This window comes from Leptonotus elevatus, chromosome 13 (genome assembly GCF_054856555.1).
Source record: "Leptonotus elevatus isolate MCC_2025b chromosome 13, RoL_Lele_1.0, whole genome shotgun sequence".
In the NCBI taxonomy this organism is placed as follows: Eukaryota; Metazoa; Chordata; class Actinopteri; order Syngnathiformes; family Syngnathidae; genus Leptonotus; species Leptonotus elevatus.
Window position 1 is genome coordinate 18,120,221 of NC_141251.1, and position 21,239 is coordinate 18,141,459.

The 21,239-nt window shown below is 39.4% G+C and overlaps 1 protein-coding gene across 1 annotated transcript; it reads left to right on the forward strand.

The window, feature by feature from the left end:
* Positions 1–717: 717 nt before the first annotated feature.
* Positions 718–21,171, forward strand: cnnm1 (cyclin and CBS domain divalent metal cation transport mediator 1). Its single transcript, XM_086092490.1, has 10 exons — positions 718–2,239; positions 8,265–8,408; positions 10,558–10,698; positions 10,963–11,132; positions 12,287–12,386; positions 13,949–14,091; positions 14,164–14,407; positions 15,555–15,659; positions 16,962–17,063; positions 17,465–21,171. Exons 1-10 carry the CDS (start codon positions 844–846, stop codon positions 17,542–17,544), a joined length of 2,625 nt encoding a protein of 874 aa, XP_085948616.1. The 5' UTR covers positions 718–843; the 3' UTR covers positions 17,545–21,171.
* The last annotated feature ends 68 nt before the right edge of the window (positions 21,172–21,239 follow it).

Sequence of the window (21,239 nt, forward strand, 5' to 3'; positions counted from 1 at the left end):
TAAATAGTTTTAAAATTATGTGTTTGATATATTCTATAGTGTATTAAATATTCTATAGTGTAGTTCTATGTAAAAAAAAAAGTGATTACATTTTTTTTTCAAGCAAATGGTTCATCTGTTTATTTGTGTTATTTCTTTCACCAATACAGTACATGAAGCATAAATAAAACTTAGGGTGTTATTGTATTTTGTTAAAATACAAGTTACCTAAAGACGGGGAAGAAACATTTAAGTCATTATGTTGTCATTGGGTTTTTTTACGTTAAAGATTATATAAATGGTTGTGATTTAAAGTGTTTTAGTACTTCTTACTCATTTGTACTTAAGCACTTGTACTCAATAGCGTGTACTTGTACAGTACTTAAGTACTTCCACTTCACTGACACTTCAGAACCTCAGTCATGTGATTTGTAAAGACATGCCTGTTAAGTCAAAGCAGTTTTGTTTGAAATAGTGACAATGCTACCATCTGGTGGTAAATTTGAGCATTACATACAGATATCGCTTGATCGTTTCCCCCCCTATTTTATTATTTTATTATTTTATTATTTTATTATTTTATTATTTTATTATTTTATTATTTTATTATTTTATTATTTTATTATTTTATTATTTTATTATGGGTGTTACTAGTAATGAGATGTGGCGTGTGGCATGCCCCTCTGATTCTATTTTTAGCAAGCGGCAGAAAGGGAAGGAGACGTCACGCGGCGTGTCATGTATATTTAAAGGCTGCGGTGCATGTTTACTGTGACATACCCACGGCTGCACTCCGTGGATATGCGGCTCCGTCTGCAAACCACGTGACCCTGCCAGCTTTGCCCCCTACGTCCTTCGTTCAGCATGATGGCTGCGGATGCTGCTCCCTGCCGCATCCTGCATCCTCTCCTCCTCCTCCTCCTCCTTTTCTTCTCGTGGCTTGCAGCCCCCGCCGCGGCTCTGCTCGGCGTCCGGCCGGAGGACACCCAAAGCGGCGAGCTGTCCGTGCAGGACGGCGTCCTGAGAGCCACAGAAGGGACTCGCTTCGTTTTACGGGTTTACTACACGGAGCATCCCCGTGTGAACCGCAGCGGGGCGGCCGAGGCGGCTCCCGCTGCACCGTGGATCGCCTTCATTGAGGAACCGGACAGGGATGCGGGTCGCTCCAGCGGGAACCCGTGCGAGGAGGAGAGCGCCCGGAGTTCTGATATTGAGCTGCTGGGCTCGTTCCGATCCGCCTCCAGCCACAACTCGGTGCTCGTGGAGCTCCTCGCCAAGCACCTGCGCCGAGGCGAGGCGGTCAAGTATTACTCCATGTGCGCCTTCGACGGCGTCAAATGGGAACACTTCGACACTCGAGACTTTTGGTTGGCGGTGGTGGAGAGACCCGCCGAGGCGGACGCGTGGCTGCAAGCCGGCGTTTCCGTGCTGCTCTTGGGACTCTCCGCACTGTGCAGCGGGCTCAACATCAGCATGCTGGCGCTGGACCCCGTGGAGCTGCGGGTCCTGCAGAACAGCGGCACCGTGAAGGAGCAGAAGTACGCGAGGAAGATCGAGTCCGTGCGCAAACATGGCAACTACATCCTGTGCACCGTGGTGCTGGGTAACGTCCTCACTAACACTTGCTTCGTGGTGTGGATGTGTCAGATTTTGGGGATGACCGCGCTTTCCACCGCAACCTGCACGTTGGGGATTTTCTTCATAGGGGAGATCCTGCCTCATTCGGTGGCGTCCCGGCACAGCCTCGCCATCGCGTCCAAGACCTTGTGCGCCACCCGGCTCCTCATGCTCCTCTTTCTGCCCATCGCCTACCCGGTCTCCAAGATCCTGGACTTCCTGCTCCACCAGGAGATCTCCAGCTTCTACACGCGGGAGAAGCTGGTGGCCATGCTGCGCGTCACCGACCCGTACCACGACCTGGTCAAGGAGGAGCTCAACATCATCCAAGGGGCTCTGGAGCTGAGGACCAAGACGGTGGAGGATGTGCTCACCCCTCTGTCCGACTGCTACATGCTGTCCTCGGACGCCGCGCTGGACTTCGGCACCATGTCGGACGTGATGCAGAGCGGCTTCACCAGGATCCCCGTTTACGAGAACGAGCGGTCCAACATCGTGGACATCCTGTTCGTCAAGGACCTGGCCTTCGTGGACCCCGACGACTGCACCCCGCTCAAGACCATCACCGAGTTCTACAAGCACCCCATGCACTGCGTGTTCAACGACACCAAGCTGGATGTGATGCTGGAGGAATTCAAACGAGGTAATTGAACACCGGGGTGAATCCTGCTCCTCTTGGATCAATCCCAGGCCGCCAGACTATTAGGAAGGCGGTGCTGCTTGGCTTTTAAGGCGCCATATGCTCTGCTTACCATTCTGGGGCTCTCACCACCTATGGTGTGAGTAGTCTTTGAAGTGTGCACGTGTAGTTAAAAACACACCAAAATACGAGAGGAGATGTGCTGCCGTGTTAAGCTCACAGTAGGCCGTGGCCATGAAGCACGTTTCATCCCTAAGGAGAGGGCCAGATGTGAAATGTGAAACAGTGTCAAACCGAGAGGGTTCAAGCAGGGGTTACAGAGTCAGCGTGATGAAATACGGCCTGTCGGGATTTATCAATCGAACACATTAGGTGCATCCATTTTGTGTCACATAGCTGGATGTTATCCCATCTGACTTATGGTGAGATACGAGTGACCAGGTATGGTGGTAGTGAACTCAATTCAACTTTCACAATAAGCAGGATTTCAGCAATTAGTGAACTATTCATCAAAAAAAGAGGCTTCAAGCTGTTTAACACTCACAGTTCAAGTTTACCATCACAATAAACATCAAAAGAGAATTTCACACCATTGTAGAAAAAACAGATACAAAAAAAAATTGGTGGATGGAAACCCAATTTATTAGAATTTTCAAGAATTGCGAAAATAAACCTGAATGGAAAAGCCTAAAATGTGCACACAAAAAAAGTTTTTACGATTGGTGGGGGTGGATTTTTCAGCTTACTCTATCAATAAAAGGAAATGCTAATTTTGACTATTGACAATTCAGAGATTACATCACAAGCAAAAATGGCGTCTAATGCTGCAAGAGAAGAGTGCAAGCCGAATTTTCTGACAATCATAAACATTTATTTCATAAAGTAGTTATTTGAAGTAGCACCACGTAATCAAACATGATTTGGACTGACTGCGTAATTGTTGTTGTTGTTGTTTACATTGGCCTTGAACGCTTTGAGGTCAGAAGAGGGATCAATCCGAAGCATTGCATTTTGGATGGTTGTAATTTGATTTGAGAGAATTAATTTCATTTCAAAATGTGATGAAATGTCATTTGACTACTATAACAATCTGCCTGGTTTATAGTCACAGGCGATACGAATACGCCATTTGTTTTTTCCAAAATATCAGAAATTCGTGTCACGAATGGGTTGTGTTTGTTGGACCCCAAAAGAAAAGAGCAGACTGAGCCAGGGCGAAAGTCACTCAATTTTAATAAACCAACAAAAAGCGCACAGCACGTGGACAAAAGGTTGCTCAACAAAAGGCGCTGACGACAAAAAGGTGTACGTCGTGGGCAAAAACAAGAAAACACAAAATCACACCGGAGGGCGGATAAAACAGAGAGGAGTGTAGCATACAAAGTCGATTAAAGAAAAACGCTACTAGTCTTATTACTAGTGGTGTCCACAACACCAAGAAAGATTGCCGCTTGAAAAGTAGCAGTATCAAAACGTCATGTATGGTGAGTAGCGTCACGGAGCAATAACCCAACATTCCTCTCTGTTGCTGCCAGGCCTAATGGGCAGCAGGTGTGTTGGCAGGATCCGCCCTCCAGCTGTTTCCCCAGCAACTGCAAGGGAGAAATCAGAAACAGGAAACACCAGAAAACCAAAACATAACAATTCGAAATTCAATGCTTTATACTCTGTGATGGTTCACTAAATTCGCTGACATTTTTTGTTGTTGAAACATTTGTAGGAAACCCCCATTATAGCTTTGCCATAGAAAAGTTCACCTAGCTTAATGCTAACAAACAATGCAGGATGACCCATGAATGCTAATGGGTAATGCTAACGCTTAGCATTGATAGTTGCTGTTTATGAACACGTTGACAGATAATATAGCAATACTCACACCCATATAATCTTTATCTTTTATGAAAAATTTGTTAGGTCGTGGGCTATAGTATTATTCTTAATTTGTGTCTGCATGACTATTTATTGCCTACTGATTGGAAGGATTGGATTGCAGCACTAAATTATGTACAAATGGTTTAACTCAATACGTGTTATTACTCTGTTTATATAATGAACAATATCATTGGGATCTATTTTTCCTTTTTAAAAACAGATTATGATTGAAGAAGAAAGTTAGTGGAGCTGTTGAAAAGGAAAAAGATAAAATTTTCATTAAACAGTGTTATTTTTTTTAAATTGATCTGGTAACAGGAAGTTAAAAATAATGTGGGCAAATATGCCATTAGGCTAGGAAAAAGTGTGTGTTTTTGGACTCATAATAGGGTGCCAGTGAAAGCTTCAGCAGGCTGATTATTATGTGAAGGGAGACATGTTGACTTTGGGGAGAGGATCATAAATGACATTGCCACTCACAGGTCAGGAGGTCCATTGCTTCATCCCGCTCAGGATTATGATGGATAGCTTTTGGTCTGCTGACCCGCCAGCTCGCAGGTCTGACTATGAAGAGCTTTTTTCTTTCTCCATCTTGCACTCCGCGGGTGGTTGCCATTCAAGTCGGCAGAGCAATCATGAAAAATTCAACTCCAACCTTTTCCCCTTCCTGTCTGGCGGCTTCCTTCATACTTTGATGAATTAAAAGCTCCAACTGCTCAGGCAGTCCTGCTGTGGGAATGTCACACTGGGATTACTGGGGTCGGTCATACGGCGGAAGTGAGAGGAAATGTCACCAGCAAAACCTGCCTGCACAATCATGCACACTCAATAGACGACTAATTAGGTACGTCAGCATAATATAACGAGATCTGATACGAGTGCTGTGTCAACAATTTAGCCTTTGACATTCTGATTAAAATAATACAACATTATTTACAAATGTGTCAAACATTTTACAAGCATTTTAAAATAAAATATTCTGTAGTTGTTTATTTTTTCTGTTGCATTGTTGATACATTTGAATAGTAGATTTAATATTATGTGTCATTTCTGACAATAACTGAAGCGTTAATTTTGGACAAATTATGACTTTATGTGACAAGGGACCACATTCGGTAGGCAAAAGTGTGCTATTTGAATGGCTAGTGGAACATGGGCTCCCTCTAGTGTTACCCAAATGAATCACTGTCCAAGTACAGTTATTTTTTTTTTTTAACAACAACTTTTACATATAATCTTTTTATATTAATATTAAAAAATATATATATTAATTAGGTACAGTTTTATGTAACTTACCAATTTTTGAGTTGGAAAATATTTTACAGTGTTAATGTTTTAGTTTTTTACACAATATTACAATGACTTTGAATAATATTAAATATACCGACTAAAACAACTGTCACATTTTGATAAACATTTGAGCCTTCTAAGAACTAACTAATTTTAGTATTTTACCATTGGTCATGATCCAAGTACTTGGAGAGCTTAAAAAAAAAAGGTAACGTGGTAATGTAAACATTTATAATAATAAATTGTAAAGTAGACTCACATGACTTTGCTTAGTCAGTAGAAAAGGTGATGATAAATTTTAAATTTCATGAGAGAAATGAACATTTAAAAGTTTAATCATAATACAAAACAGTAGCCTATTGGTTAGCACGGCTGACTGTTTTGCCTGAAATTAATTAATTAATTAATTAATTAATAAATAAAAACTCAATGAGAGCAGTACTGCCACCTATTGTAGTGGACGTGCAATTCCACTTTTTTCTTATACGGCCCAAAAAAAACATGTTTTCCTCAGCATCGTATCGCATCCCAATATTAAAAAACAGAAAGAGTGAATCAAATTGAAGCCTCCTGGTTCTCATAATGTATATGTCTAATGCAGGGATTACATTACGAGCGACAGTGAACGTAATGTGATGTTCACACAACAATGCATTCTGGGAGGGGAGCCCTGCAAACTGGTGGAGCGAGCAGAACAATTCGCAAAAGAGACATTCGCATTCGACCCGGTTTCACTCGGGGCATGTGTGCGACTGTGTGAGTGTGTGTGTGTGTTGTTCTGCAAGGGTATTATGTAACACACGAGTGATGTAATGCAGTGCTCGGTCACATCAGCAGCTATGAGGGCACATCCACGCCTGACTCACCTGAGCTATTTTGACAGGCTGACATCATCACCTCAACCATATTCACATTGACTTTAAGCAGTCTGTCAATCAGCACGTTTTATTCCACATTACACACTATCAGAATTTGTGGATTAATTGCTAGTTTTACAGCTGTTCCTCTGAGGTTCGATTTGTCTTGAGAATTCCCCAAAGGGACCCTCCAAATGTTCTTGTGGGTCGTCTACAGTTCACGGGCCACAGGTTGCCCACCCCTGCTCGAGAGGATTAAATGGTTTGATTCCTCACCAGAGATCGCCTTAAATCTCAAACAAACTGGCTCACTGGAGGTTAGATATGTGTCTGAGTCTCTATTGGCGACTGGTTAGATAACCTATTTGGACAACATAAATAAAAAAATCTATTTTTTGTGCATGCGGCATGTTTTGACTATTGTGCGTATTCATGCTTATAATGCTTGACTATGTTGACCCCATGGTGTCACATAGCCTTTGGATGATATTTAACCACAGAGGTGGCAGATGCAGCCATCCCCAGACTGATTGCGTAATAATGCTTTACGTAAGGGCAGCCAAATCTTCCCAAAGTGCCAAAGCATCTCCAGGCTAATCCCTCAAATATCCAATGACGTCTTGTCTGAGTCACAGAAGGAATAATGGAATTGGAGGAATGAAGGAATTGGAGGAATATCATGTGCGAGCTCACATATGTGATATATATATATAGGTCATGGGGGTTCCAGCAGGACAATGACTCAAAACATACCTTAAATTGCACCAAGAAATAGTTGGAGACAAAGCGCTGGAGAGTTCTGAAGTGGCCATCGATTAATCTCGTGCTAAATCCCATTGAACACCTTTGGAGAGATCTCAAAATTGTTGTTGCAAGATAGCCTTCAAATATGAGATACCTGGAGCAGTTTACAAGTGGTCCAAAATTCCATCGGAGAGGTGCAAGAAACTTGTTGATGGTTATAGAAAGTGATTGCTTTCAGTTATTTTCTTCCAAGGGGTGTGCAACCAAATTTTGAGTTGAGGGTGCCAACAATTTTGTCCAGCCCAGTTTTTGCATTCTGGGTAAAATTGTGTCAATGTCAGCTTTTTTCTTTAGCTTTTTTTTTGTGTTTTTCCAGTGCACATCAAAGACAGAAACACATTGATACCAAAAACATTTGTCATTGCAACTATTTCTGGGAGAAATGCTGTATTTTCTGGAAAAATTCCAGGGGTGCCAATCATTTCGTCCATGACTGTAATTGAAACCTCAAAGTCAGTCTGGAGGATGGCGTTTGGAACATTTGAGGCAAAAATACTAAACTAAAAAATAACAAAAAAATTGCACAGCAGTAAGGTCCCAGTGATGTCCCAATACTTTTGTCCATCTCACCTGTTAAGGTGTTAATTTCTTACATTGAGAACCGCACGGCAGTCAAGAATGTTACTGAAATTTATGACAGTCACAGTTTGTCCCTGAGATGAATGAATAAATAGTATAGTAGATATTTGCTGCTTTTCATTAAATAATAGTAATTAAATCCATCCATCCATCTTAATTCCTTTATGTACATTGAGAAACGTAGTGGACATAAACCTAATCCCTGTGGCACACCAAAGTTTACTAGTTTACCTTTACAATAATAATAATAATAATAATGAATATAAAGACACCACATTAAAATGTTTTCAATCACAAATAATACAATTTAAAAATGACAATGAAATATTATATTTATTATGATATATATATTTTTTTACAAATTGTTACAAATTATATTATACTATTTTTATACTTATTTTTCTATTTCATAGTCAAAATTGTTAGCTCTTCATATTTAAAAAAAAAATGGCTACGTTCTTCCTAATAAATAGTAAAAAATAGTCTGCAATGCGATCCTGTTTTGGGTTTGTTTTTTTTGCACGAAATCCTATTACCAGTACATTCTCGTAAGAACAGGCATGCACAGCTATTGAAATGCACAAATATACTCTTACAGTATCATCTTTCTTTGGTGTTCAATGCAGGCAAATCCCACCTGGCTGTGGTGCAGCGGGTCAACAACGAGGGTGAGGGAGACCCCTTCTATGAGGTGATGGGCATCGTCACCCTGGAGGATGTCATCGAAGAGATCATCAAGTCTGAGATTGTGGACGAGACAGATCTTTATAGTACGTACATATGAAAGATGAACACCAGCATGCAAGAAATTAATTAGTTCTGTTTCCAACTGCTTTTAACTCATTCATTTCAAGCCATTTTCACTGAAGCAACCCCCTTCGCTCCCGGCTGTTTTACTGGATTTTGACTGATTTTGCAAGGTCCACAGAATATTGTGTTCTATTGCTATAAAAGCAACCTACCAAAAGAAAGATTAGAATCTATTTCTGTTTCCGTTTTGCAACAATTAGCATTAGAATATCGCTATGTTTAATCATTATTCACAAATCTGTTTAAAACAGTGGGGAAAAGAGCCTTTTGCAACATGGCCCTGGTTGATCTATTATACTCTGCTGCCACCTTTTGGCCGTTTTTGTAATAACTGCCATTGCTTCAACCATTCTCTTCAATTCTGAGGCTGCATCAAAACCTTCTGTATGTTCTAGCATTTAAAAAACAACAACATAAAAAACGTATAAATATCTCTTTGGGACACTGGTAATAAAAATAGAACGTATTTATATGTTTTTGGGAGCACATGAGTTAGTAGTTGGATTTCCATCCACCAATCTTTAATTTTAATTTTCAAGAAATGCAAAAATAAAACTGAATGCAAACGCCAGAAATTCGAAAAAGGGCCCAAAATTTGCATAAAAGTTTTTACGCTTCAAGGGGGTAGATTTTGAAGCGTATCGAAAAAAGGAAAATGCTAATTTTGGCTATGGAAACAGCGTTTGCGAATAACCACTGGCAAGACCGGATATACGTTGCACGTTTTGACCAGATATTACGTTTTACGTATGTTTGTAGTGCCAAAGCAATGGCGGACGATAAAGTAAGGTATGTATGGGGGGACGACGAAACAGACGAATATTAATGCTATTTTAGATGGAAAACAGCAAAGAAACGCTGCAATTTATCAAAAATTACAAAAGCAAACTCATACAACGTTATCGCACGGCGCAGTCGCTTCCTGGTCTTCTTTTTTTTTTTAATTACTGGTGGATCACATCTCTATGGTATATACCGCCACCTACAGCGGCGGAGTCCCCTATCGCAAAAGAAGAACTGATGGAAACGGGCATAAGCCGCATGTCCGTTTTGCGCATTTTCAGTAAATTCGCTTAAAATTTTTTAAACAATTAGATGGAAACCTGACTAATGATTTGGTGAAGCAACATGCTACTCATAATCCCAGGTTATAGTACGCTCAAGTGGTTTAATTTAATTTTAAATGTAATTTCTTCCATGCTCAGACATATAGGAAATGTTTCACTAGGGGACTCAGTAAGTTGTCATTAGTTTAGTTGTTATGCTTATGAGTACTGTTATATTATATGTATGTATATGTTTATGTTCAATTATCAGTTTGTTTACAGAGTTATAATAGCACTGCAACACAGCACCGAATCTATTTGTTAGACTATATATGGTGTTTTGTATTTTGTGTTAGCATTAAGCTAGCAGACGTTTTAAAATACGCAACATGTACTTCACCCTTACATAAGTATTTACGTGAATACAAATACTTAGATAGACATATCCTCTCAAAAATGTGTGATACATACAAAAAAAAGTCATATTTGATGTGCCAGAATAACGTTTCAGTTCGCTATAGCATATATCACTGAAAAGCGAGGGTGTAGCAATATTTCCTGTAGGCTATTTTTAGCAGATGTTTGCATTTTCTATGAATAATTCAACGCATAATCAAACACCTCATTAATCTATTGATTCCATGCTCTCACCCCTGTTGTTCACAGCTCACTACTTATACATAATGAAATAAGTGAAATCACCATAATCCTTTAATTGCCTGGAATAAAAATGCTAATCTCACATGGGCTTTCTTTCATACCACTTGGGGGAAAAAAACTGTTTAATTGCATGTCATTTGTGGGTGCACATTCAGTAATTATACATACAGTAAAGAGGAGCTTATGTCTTAATGGCACCAGCTGTCATTGAAGCAGTTATGATTCCTTTGAGCGAATGTAATATATTAAATACCTTCGCATCTGCGGAGGATTAGTATTTATCAATCAGATATGCGTGCGGATAATCCAATGCAATCCAAAGAAACCCATGACTAAAACCTATTTAGTGTGAGTAAAAAGAGAAAACACGTTTAAATACCTGGCTTGGCCGTGTGTTTCGCAGCTGATAATCGGACCAAAAGGCGAGTATCGCACTACGAGAGGAAACAGCAGGACTTTTCCATCTTCAAAGTGGCAGAAAATGAGCTGAATGTGAAGATCTCGCCGCAGTTGTTGCTGGCAACACATCGCTTTTTGGCTACAGGTAGGTCATGTGATCCAGATGGGGACCTGTGGAATTGCGCATAAGTGGAACGTCACCAAGGGCAAAACTTTCTCAATTTGACCAAAAGTTTTATACCTGTTGGTATTTATTTTGAGAAGGGACAAACAATAACAAATTGATGACAGCAACCTTAACAGTTGCTATGTGAGATAGGACAGAGGGAGGCGAGAACAAAAAGCAATGGTGTTTTTCCCCCTCACCCTCCCATATTGCTGCGTGCGCGTTTGTGTCTCCCACTGTCAGAGGTGGAGCCGTTCAGGCCGTGTCACCTGTCAGAGAAGATCCTGCTCCGTCTCATCAAGCATCCCAGTGTGGTGCAAGAACTCAAGTTCAACCCCAAGAACAAACACGCTGCTCAGCACTACCTCTTCCAGAGGAACAAACCCGTCGATTACTTTGTCCTCATCTTGCAGGTAAACGTGCTGAGTTTAGCAGAAAATCATATGAAAAGTAGTTTCGTGGTTTTAGTGACCATTTTCACAGCAGTCAGTTTTGAAGTGTAAACTGTTTTGAACACGACCACCCACTAATACACTGTTTCCCAACTTCAGCCAATACATTTTGTATATTATAAATATCACAGCACCCCACCAAAGAAAAATGAAAACAATACAATAATCTAATTGGGGAAAAAAACACTCTATTTTAAAAAGTATTTCAGATGTCTGATCTCCACTCAGATCCTCACAGAGGATCAAGAATATACAATCTCCCCTAAAACAACCCCCCACCCCCATCGTGATAATGGCGTTTTTCTTTTCTTATTCACCTTCCATCACAAAGAAAATAGCTTGGGAATAAACAAATATTTTTGTTAGCAGTTCAGCCTTGGAAGAGGTCTGCGCTCCATTAAGTGACATTCTAGTCATATTAGATATAGATACCATATTATCAGATTATATGTTTTATAAGTAGTGTTTAATTGCATTTTTTCATAGTTAACTTGCCGTTAATCACACGTTTTATTAATTGTAAAAAAATAAAAAATAAAAACATTCTAGTACTCTTCTCATAAAAACTATTGGGCTGCCACAACGAACCCATAATGCACTATAACCTTTACAGGTGAACCTAATTCAACCACTAAACTTTTGAATGCAATTGCTCAATGTTTTAGTAGTAAAAACTGGTGACCAACCAACACATTTCCAAAGACGTCCACTTTCTGCGACTCTTCCAGTCTCTCGCTTGCAACTTGCTGATGACACGGTAACACTGCTGATCAATTATTTGCTCTCTGTCTTGGTCTCAAGATGTCAAAATGTCAACAGCAAAATGAAGTGGACTTTTATTTGATCAGTTTTCAATGAACCAGGAAATTCATATAGTATAAAAGTTTAGGGAATGTCCCTTTTCGAGGTTAGAGTGCATTTTAGGTTTATCTTTAAAAAAAAAAAAAGTCCTTGAGCGAGTCATGTATGTTTTCTGCTGCCCACAGGACATTTCTTTTTCGGGGTACAAATGCTCAATATTGCATGTACAATGTTGATGAAATATTTCTTGTGTGGGCTGATCAATTGAATTCTGTGTTGACGTGGTGGTGATATGAAAACTGCTGACGTTGCAGGGACGGGTGGAGGTAGAAATCGGAAAGGAGGCCCTTCGATTTGAAAACGGAGCATTTTCCTACTACGGCATGCCAGCCCTCATCCCGCCCCTGCCAATCGGTAAGTACATCCTCGATAACAAGTCAATATATGTCAACTGGGGGGCCTCAACGGGAGCTAATGGTGCTGATGACGGCGGCAACAAGAAGCAATGATAAACAGGGGAACTAATTGACATCTAAATCCCTTCAAGTTAAGTGCAGTGCAGCCGAACAGCGTCTGTGGGAAAAAAGTAATTAAGAAGATGAGATTGAGAGAGAATTTCCCAGCGGAAGAACACAACCTGACTAGGATTATGTGGGCTAAGACTGCCGAGCGAGCAGAAAAGGTTCTCAGTTCCTATATGTGCACTTTTTGTCTTCAAGAGTGTGCGAACATATTTTGCATTCCAGTGGTAGGCCCGAGGCAATTACAAAAACTCATTTTAATATCTCTTAATCCAAAGATTGGGACATTGCAAAAGTGCACAGTTCAGAAACTGCACAAGTATAAAAACTTTCAATCTTCTACTGTGAAAAATAATGTAGGTTGGCTACATGCAGCGGTGCCTTAAAATTAGGGGTGTCAGGCGAATATTTTTTTAAATTGTAATTAATCCCATGATTTCAAATAGTTAACTCGCGATCCATCGCTAATTTAATATCTGTTCTAAATGTACAATAAAATGTTTATTAAGTTACATACTCTTGTTAACATAAAAGGGGAAAAATGCTAAATTAATAGAAATATGGCTGCATCTTTTAGTCATTGATACAGTAATTTCATAATAATTCAAAAATTTAGTTAGAATCAAAAAAAGATGTACTGTACTGTAACGAGTGTGATGCTGATTTGTGTTGAGATCATTTTTACTGCCACTAGATGGCATAATTGCATTTGTAAGACATTGGTGAAATCTCAGTGCATTTTTCTTTTCATATTAAAGGTGCATTGTGCCGTTTAAAAAGGTAATATTAGAGCTTTTTCTACATCATGCATGCTCCACCAATAACCAGATGAGTACGTAGAGCCCTGACTGTTTTACTCTGACTGCACCTATCGACTTTTATCTTCCCTTTATAGTAGAGTGTGCGGACCCTGTACACTCCACAGTTTCTTGAGGTAGGGGAGAGGTGGAGTGGTGGAGGGTGACATCATGCGCGTCCCCGCGGAGTAGCGGACATGTGGCGTTGTGCTAGCATTGGTGTTAGCTAGCGTACGACACTGCACGCATGAGCTGCTAACTTTCCATAGTTGAGATGCTGCAGTTACGCCTTGGGCCAGTGGTGGCAGTCACGAGTAAAAAATAAATAAAATAAAAAAAAAGACAAACTGCACAAAGATCTTGACCCTAGTCTTCACAAATATATGCATTATTATTAAATGTATTACTGCTTAATTTTGACGTGGACATGTCTGCTGCGTTGTGACTGGAATTCCCCGAGTACTGGCTTTCCAAGTAATGGGCGGTCATTAATCGCTCGTTTACAAGAATGGTGGAGTTAAAGGAACTTTAAATTGACCCAAAATTAACACACTAATTTTGACACTCCCAACTTAAAATATTATATCTTTCCCTGTGTAATTTTTTTATATTATTCTTGTGCATGTTCCTACAGTGTTTTTCCTGATTTTCCGTGCAGGTCAGCGGTACAGCTCTCGCAGCAGTGGTCTGAACCAATCAGACTCGCTGCTAAGCGGCGGGAGTATTGGTCAGCTTTCAGCGGGAGGGCTTTACCTACCGGACTACTCGGTCCGACAGCTCACAGACCTGCAGGTCATCAAGGTGACTAACACAAACTTGTACTCATTTAGAACACGGCTTGAATACTTCTCCAAACCGTGACCCTTCCCTCAGATAATCAGGACGCACTACCAGAACGCCCTGACGGCCACGCGGATGGACAGCTCTCCGCAGACACCAGACCCAGTGGACTCAGACGCTAAAGGGAGGCCCCCCGTCGTGGAGGCCCGCTCCCACAGCATCGCCCTCCCCCTCACCAGCGCCCACACCCGCCTGGGACTGGCACGCCTCGCTCAGCTACATCCCCACGCGGGCCTTCGCAACACCTCCAGGCTCAATAAAAGAAACCGTATCGTTCGTAAGTTGGGGGATCTCGATGTGAGTGTTTGGTGGCATCAACTGGAGACATTTATTGATTACATTTGGAACAATTTAGTTTTACATATCAACTTAAGTTTGGATTTTCACAAAAATATGTTTGGTGTACTTTGCTAGATAATAATCCTTTACAAGTTTTTTCGTTGGATCTAGTTTCTGGAAAAACAAACTAGTACTAGTACACACACTCCCTCTAGTGGTACGTGAAAGTACAGCATTGTATTTGTATTTAACATGTAAGGCCAATACATTCATATTTAATTTTTAAAGAACTGCTGAAGTTTAATTTAGGTACACTTTTATTTCATTTCTATATAGAATTATTTTTATTTGAATCTATATATAAGTACCAGTGCAGATTTTATTTTCCTATAAACCTAGCTATAAAAAAAAAAATCTCTGTTGTCTAAAACAACACCTGGGCCAACTTAAGATGAAATGACAATTTTATCTTTAATTGAATAAAAACAGTACAATTTAAATAAAACAGCACAACGTACTGCGATTTGCTGCGCTTGTAGGAAAATGATTAGATGCTGTGCAGTTCTAAATCACAGCAAACTACATACAATCGGAATAATAAACATAATGCTAAATTAAATATCTCTTTGACAGTGTCAAGCAAAACAGAGCTTTATTATCTTATGTAAGAACAGATTTGTTGATACAGCTCTTGTATCGCATCTAATATTGTGGTGGGCAGTGCGTGTGTATATTTAGAAGGGCATCTCAAATCCCACTTTAATTATCTTTCACACTATTGTACCATAAGGTATTTACAGATAAAGCATCTGATGAAGTCAAAGTCCCATTATGACTCATCTCCCAAAACTCAACAAACGCGGCATGCACAATCTGCTCCTTTTTTTTTTTTTTAGGCTTAAAGGATTTCCCCCAAGCCATCTGTACTCTGCTGTGTAATAGATGTCACTCCCTCTGTGTCAAGAAGAAAAATCAGCAGATGGCTCAACTGCTTGTCAATAACAGAGACAAATGTCACTGCGAGTCATAAAAACACTGCCAGATAAATCACCCATCTTGAAATACAATCATTTTACCTTAAAGGGTCATGAAAAGCTAATCAATAGTCTTGGTTCTTCTGCTGACTGGCACCTTTCTTCACACAGGCAGCAAATCTGATGGCCAGCGGAGTCCCAATGACACCGTGTTCCTCCGTATGGATGGGATTCCCTACATCCAAGAGGATCGTCCAGAAAATTATGGAGAAAACGGTCAGTATTGTTAAATAATATCTGCTTCTTGATTTAGAAATTTCGTTTGGGATTAATCAGAGGCACTTTAAATAGTGGCAGGTGAATTATTATTATTACTTATTTAAAAGTGATGGTGACTGACCACATCCCCAGTTACAAGAGGGACCACATTATTTCAGTTGTTCATTTTTACTCTCCCTCTTAACTCATTTGCTCCCAAAAACGTATAAATAAGTTATATTTTAAATGTTTTAAGTGTCCCAAAGACGTATTTATATGCTGTTGTTTTTTTTTTAATGCTAGACCATACAGAAGGCTTCGATGCAGCCTCTCAACAGCAAAGAACGGTTGAAGCAATAGTAGTTATTACAAAAAAAGTTAAGCAGCAAAATGCAGCCGTTTTTATCTATTTCAGGTGCCGGTCATTTTTCCACTTACTGTCAACTGAAGATGACATAACAGTTGCTCAGGGCTTAGGCAAAAACCAATCACAGCTCACCTGTTTTCTGAAGCTGAGCTGTGATTGGTTACCTGAGCCCTGAGCAACATTGATGTCATCTTCAGTCGACAGCAAGTGGCAAAATGGCCGCCACCTGAGATGGATAAAAACGGCTGGATGAACTCATATTCCACAAATGTAATATTAATCAGAACGTCATGTTTAGACGAGTGAGGTCACATATAACATATTATTGTCAAGAAATGTTTAAGGTTGACTTCCTTATTAAGAATTTTTTTTTCAATTAAGTTATGTGTTATAGGTCATATTAATGGTGGAAAAAGTTCAGACATGATTTATGATGGTCTCATTCTTTTACACCACAAAAACCAGGCCTTTGAACAGGGGTGTGTAGACTTTTTATATAGACTGTTTTTTCAAACTGTACATTATTACTGTATTTTATCGTGATTCCAATATCTGTTAAGCAACACACGGGAGGGTAATTTTCCACAATGGTCAACATGCAAAAGAATATAAGCTTAAATAAACATTGTTAAGCATTGCAGTAATTATAAGACATTTAATTTGATATTTTTATGTTACTTACTTGTGCCAGTTTTGTAATGTAATTATCTATTTCTCTATTTACTTGATTTTTTAGCATTTATTCTTCATTTATTCAGCTCCATTAATTTGATCTCATATTTTTTAAATACAATTGGAATGAGCTGTTTTATACTCGAAAAAAATAAATTATATATATATATATATATTATGCACTCAAATAAAACAACATAGAGGGTGTAAAAATATTATACAGTATATAAAAAATTTAATTACATATTCAACCTGCTCTACTTTTTTGTGTCTTCTTTCAGACGTGCCTACAGACTCTCAGCCATCCACCTCTCCTTACATCAGCTCTCGCTCTCTGTCCAGCTCAGAAGAGAACGTCGGCAAGAAGCTCCTGCGTAAATTGAGTGAGTGAGACATCCACCGTGAACACATGAAGCAATTTGTGCGTCTGCTTGTGTCAGATGTGGCAACTGCGCCTGGCGTAGCTTAGCAACGGATGATGAGTTACTGTGATGGTTACTTGCAGACGTTAAGCTCCCTGTTGGCTATGGAATGACATGACTCACTTATTTATTCTTTCGTTTGGATTTGGGTCAAGGGATATGTTGCCGAGTTTTACTTCACATTGCCAGAGGCTGGTCCTTTTGTCAGAACACCCCCCCCCCCCCCCCCCCCGTGTGTTCATGAAATTGTGTTATGCTCCAATGAAACCAAAGTTGAACTTTTGACCTTAATTCAATGCTTCATAATTAATTAAGATCCTTTTGTTTGCCACTAAATGTCAGCATGTTAACCTTGTTTCCAGGTAATAAGAGGAGGAAAAAGTCTCAAGATGGAGGAAGGAGCTTGGAGGAAGGTCTGGAGCAGCCTCCAGTGACAAGCTAGCGCACTTCTTATTTATTTTTCCTCATCCAACCGTCCCCGTCACGTAAACTCCCTCGATGCCCCGGCACCTCCCTCATCATGTGCTGTAGTTACCAGTGCTGTCAGGTCTCCACGGATACTCTGTCCCCGATCTGACTCCCTTCACGCCTTCTGTGATTGAGACAAAAAGGGAACAAGACGTGGGGGTAGAAAAAAATAACTTGAGCTGAAAATTCCCAATAGCAATATTTTGGCTTAATCGGCCGTATGTGGTGGTTTGATTCCCGAGTGGGAACTAAAGCCTCTGATACGCCTTTTACACTAAACGGGTGCCAGTGCTGGTTGGGTACATGTGTTAGTGTCACAATTTGGTGATTTAAAATGACCGCCAGGGACTGGACAATTGTTTGTTGAAGATGTTTTACCTTGAATCAGGCCTTCCTGATCTGTGTCTGCTGCTTCCATCTTCAGTTGTCTGAGGTAGAGTTCTTTGTTGTCTTCAAAAATTCTCATAACCCCCTAGCACTGGCACCATCTGTGTGAAAGTTGTACACAGTAATTTAAGCCATAACGTGTCAATGATATCAAGTCATCTCAATCAAAGGCTGTTCTTGTGAAATTCTAGCAGGATAATGCACTAAAAAAATGCATTTTAGGGAAAAATGACAAAAATTGAATTGCAATATTTTTTTTGTTGTAAAAAATAACCACTAAATGTCAACCCCAAAATGTTCTTTATAATATGTTGTATGGGCCCCGACTAGGTAGTCTAAACACGACATTCTGATTAATATTGTGTTTGTGGAATATGAGTGAATCATCAAAATCCACCCATTTTTACCCATCTCAGGTTTTTTGCCCATTTTGCCACTTGCTGACTGAAAATGACATCACAGTTGCTTGGGTAACCAATCACGACTCACTTTCAAAAAACACGACTGGTCGTTATCTGAGCCATGAGCAACTGTGATGTGATTTTCAGTCAGCAAGTGGCAAAATGGCTGCTCACCTGAGATGCATAAAAACGGGCGGATTTTGCTGCTTAACGCATTCACTCCCAGCCATTTTCACTGCTTTGCTGGATTTTGACTGATTTTGCAAGGCCCACATAATATTGTGTTATATTGCTATAAAAATATGGAACCTACCAAAAGAAAGATTAGAGTTTCTTTCATCTGGAAAAAAAACATTATTTCTATTTGTTTCTGTTTTGCAGCAATTAGCATAAGAATTTAGCTAAGTTTCATCATTATTCACAATTCTGTGGGGAAAATAGTTATTTGCAACATGGCCCTGGTTGATCTCTTATACCCTGTTGCCACTTGCTGGCCGTTTTTGTAATAACTACCATTGCTTTAAGCGACCTCTTCAGTTCAGAAGCTGCATCAAAGCCTTCTGTATGCTCTAAAAAACAACAACATAAAAACATATAAATACGTCTTTGGGACCATTGTAATATTTAAAATAGAACATATTTATACGTTTTTGTGAGCAAACTTATATTCCACAAATGCAATATTAGTCAATTATTGTCTTGTCCTCATCAGTGTCACAATTAAGCTGGATTTTGACTTTGGTCGAGAGGCGGTGTATTCCGTTGGAAGGATAAAATAACAGCATGTTTCTGTTAAAAACAAAACAAAACAAGATTTCCGACTAAATTGTCATGAGAGCACGTTTACCATCAGCAAAAGGGACATACAGTGTCATATTCCGTTTCATATTGTGAGACAGTTGGCAACTGGAGTTGTTTTCCACTCGTGTCATAATGGCGCCATCTAGTGCCAATGCACAAAAAAAAGATGATGATGAAAAAAAAGCCTCTACTGTACAGACCAGAGCACAATTTTGAAGATGAAAAAAACTTACGAGCCATATTCTCCTGAACTTGAATGACAACTAATTGTAACTCCCACAGACTTTAGAGGGGCTTGCACACTTTTCAAAAGGAGACACTTTCTTACCTGTTTGTTTTTATATGAGATAACCAAATAGGATGTGAACAATAGCAATATGTACAGTTGGTGGATTTCATTTAGCATCAGATACTACTACTAATTCATTGCATGTTTTCAGCAAACACCATTTTCTGTGCTTTTGTAGCTTTAGGGACTATCACATGAACTAATAATACTATTGTGATGCCATAATAACAATAGTGCAATAAGACAATTCTGTGCTACTTGAAACATAGTGGAACCTCTAAGGTCGAAGGACCCTGACGTACAATTCTGAATTTGAGACAAATTTAAAAAAATATGCGCATCTTTATTCAGAGAGAACCAGGATGTAAGAATGTTACAAAAATAAGAAGGGCGAGAAGAGACCCTGATGCGACAATCTGACCTTGGAACAGACTTTCCATTCATTCTATGGGAATTCTTTTTTAGAGTAAAAAGTGAAAAAAAACTGGAGCGTGCTCAAAAGAATTGTGTTCTACCTTAGAAATTCCACAGTATTACATTTTACATATTGACAATGTAAATGTCACCCCTCCAAAAATCAATGGATTTTTTTTTCCAAGCTTGACCCTAAGTCCAACTGTTGAGTAGGGACATTAGTTCATAATGGCATCTGTTTCGATAAAAAAAAAAAAACATCAATATTTGGCACTAGTGCATCGAAACACAACACGACAGGAAGTACTGCAATAATACTTGTCACCCCATGTCTTTTAACACGACACTGAAGCTGCCTACAAACCAACTAACAATAAGCTACATGTGTGTGTGAGGACGTCTTAAGACTTTCAGTATAAGCAGAGAAAAGTTGTTATTTGCATGTTTGTTTATTTATGCTGCCTATAAAGTAGGATTGTCCCCTTTAGAGAGCCCTGCTGTCCTCATGCATGCTGGGGCAGGGGCCGTGCATGAGTAGCATTTCTGCACTAACTTCTCCCCAAAAGAAACTCCTTCAAATCTTATGCTGCTTTCGCTTATGTGTATGATCTTCACAAAAACAAACAAACGTGCGTTTCCTTTAAAAGGCAGCTTTAAGTTGCTATCACGTGGAAATGGAGGCTTGTAAGGCTGCCTGAGGCCTTTGGATACTTGCATAAGGACATTAGAAGCATTTTGGATATTCAGCAAAGGGAGTTAATAATTCAACTCACTTTTAATTGAGTGGAACTGCTCCAAGAGAAACGTGAAAGTTTAATCAATTTGAGAGAAAAACAATATGACGCAGGCGCTGACGTCAAGCCTCTTTTAAACACACATGAATGCAGTGATAATACAGTCTGCCTGAAAGGGTCGAAAGTACAGAGGATAATGCACTGCTCAGCACTTGGGACTGACCCAGCTCCACACAGACTAACAAAATGACTCACTGACACTCATTTTTGCAAAAAAAATTATTAGTTAATGGAAGTCATCCAAAGATAGTAATATGAAATTGAGCAAACCAAAAAATAATAATAATGTTTAAATAAAATGTGAATTTATTACAGAGAACAAAATATCCTTTTTTGTTGTATTTATTTTTATTTCCCATCAATACTGATCTTCTGTATATTTGTTTTCTTGTCACATTTTATTTGGATTATGTACTGTAAGTACTGTACTGAAATATAAGCTACTGAACAACCTTCTAATATATTTGAACAAATTATATATAATACATTATAAACAATAAAAATATAATAACATACTTTGGTCTTTCACTTTTCTTTATAAATATTTGTATTTACCATTCAATCTACTCTGCAGTTTTTTTCT

Bases quoted from the DNA above. Each gene is read 5' to 3' on its own strand.
- cnnm1 (XM_086092490.1), top strand. From the start codon at position 844: ATGATGGCTGCGGATGCTGCTCCCTGCCGCATCCTGCATCCTCTCCTC. The intron at 12,387-13,948 runs GTAAGTACATCC...TTTTCCGTGCAG, and splicing joins CATCCCGCCCCTGCCAATCG to GTCAGCGGTACAGCTCTCGC. The intron at 14,092-14,163 runs GTGACTAACACA...CCCTTCCCTCAG, and splicing joins CAGACCTGCAGGTCATCAAG to ATAATCAGGACGCACTACCA.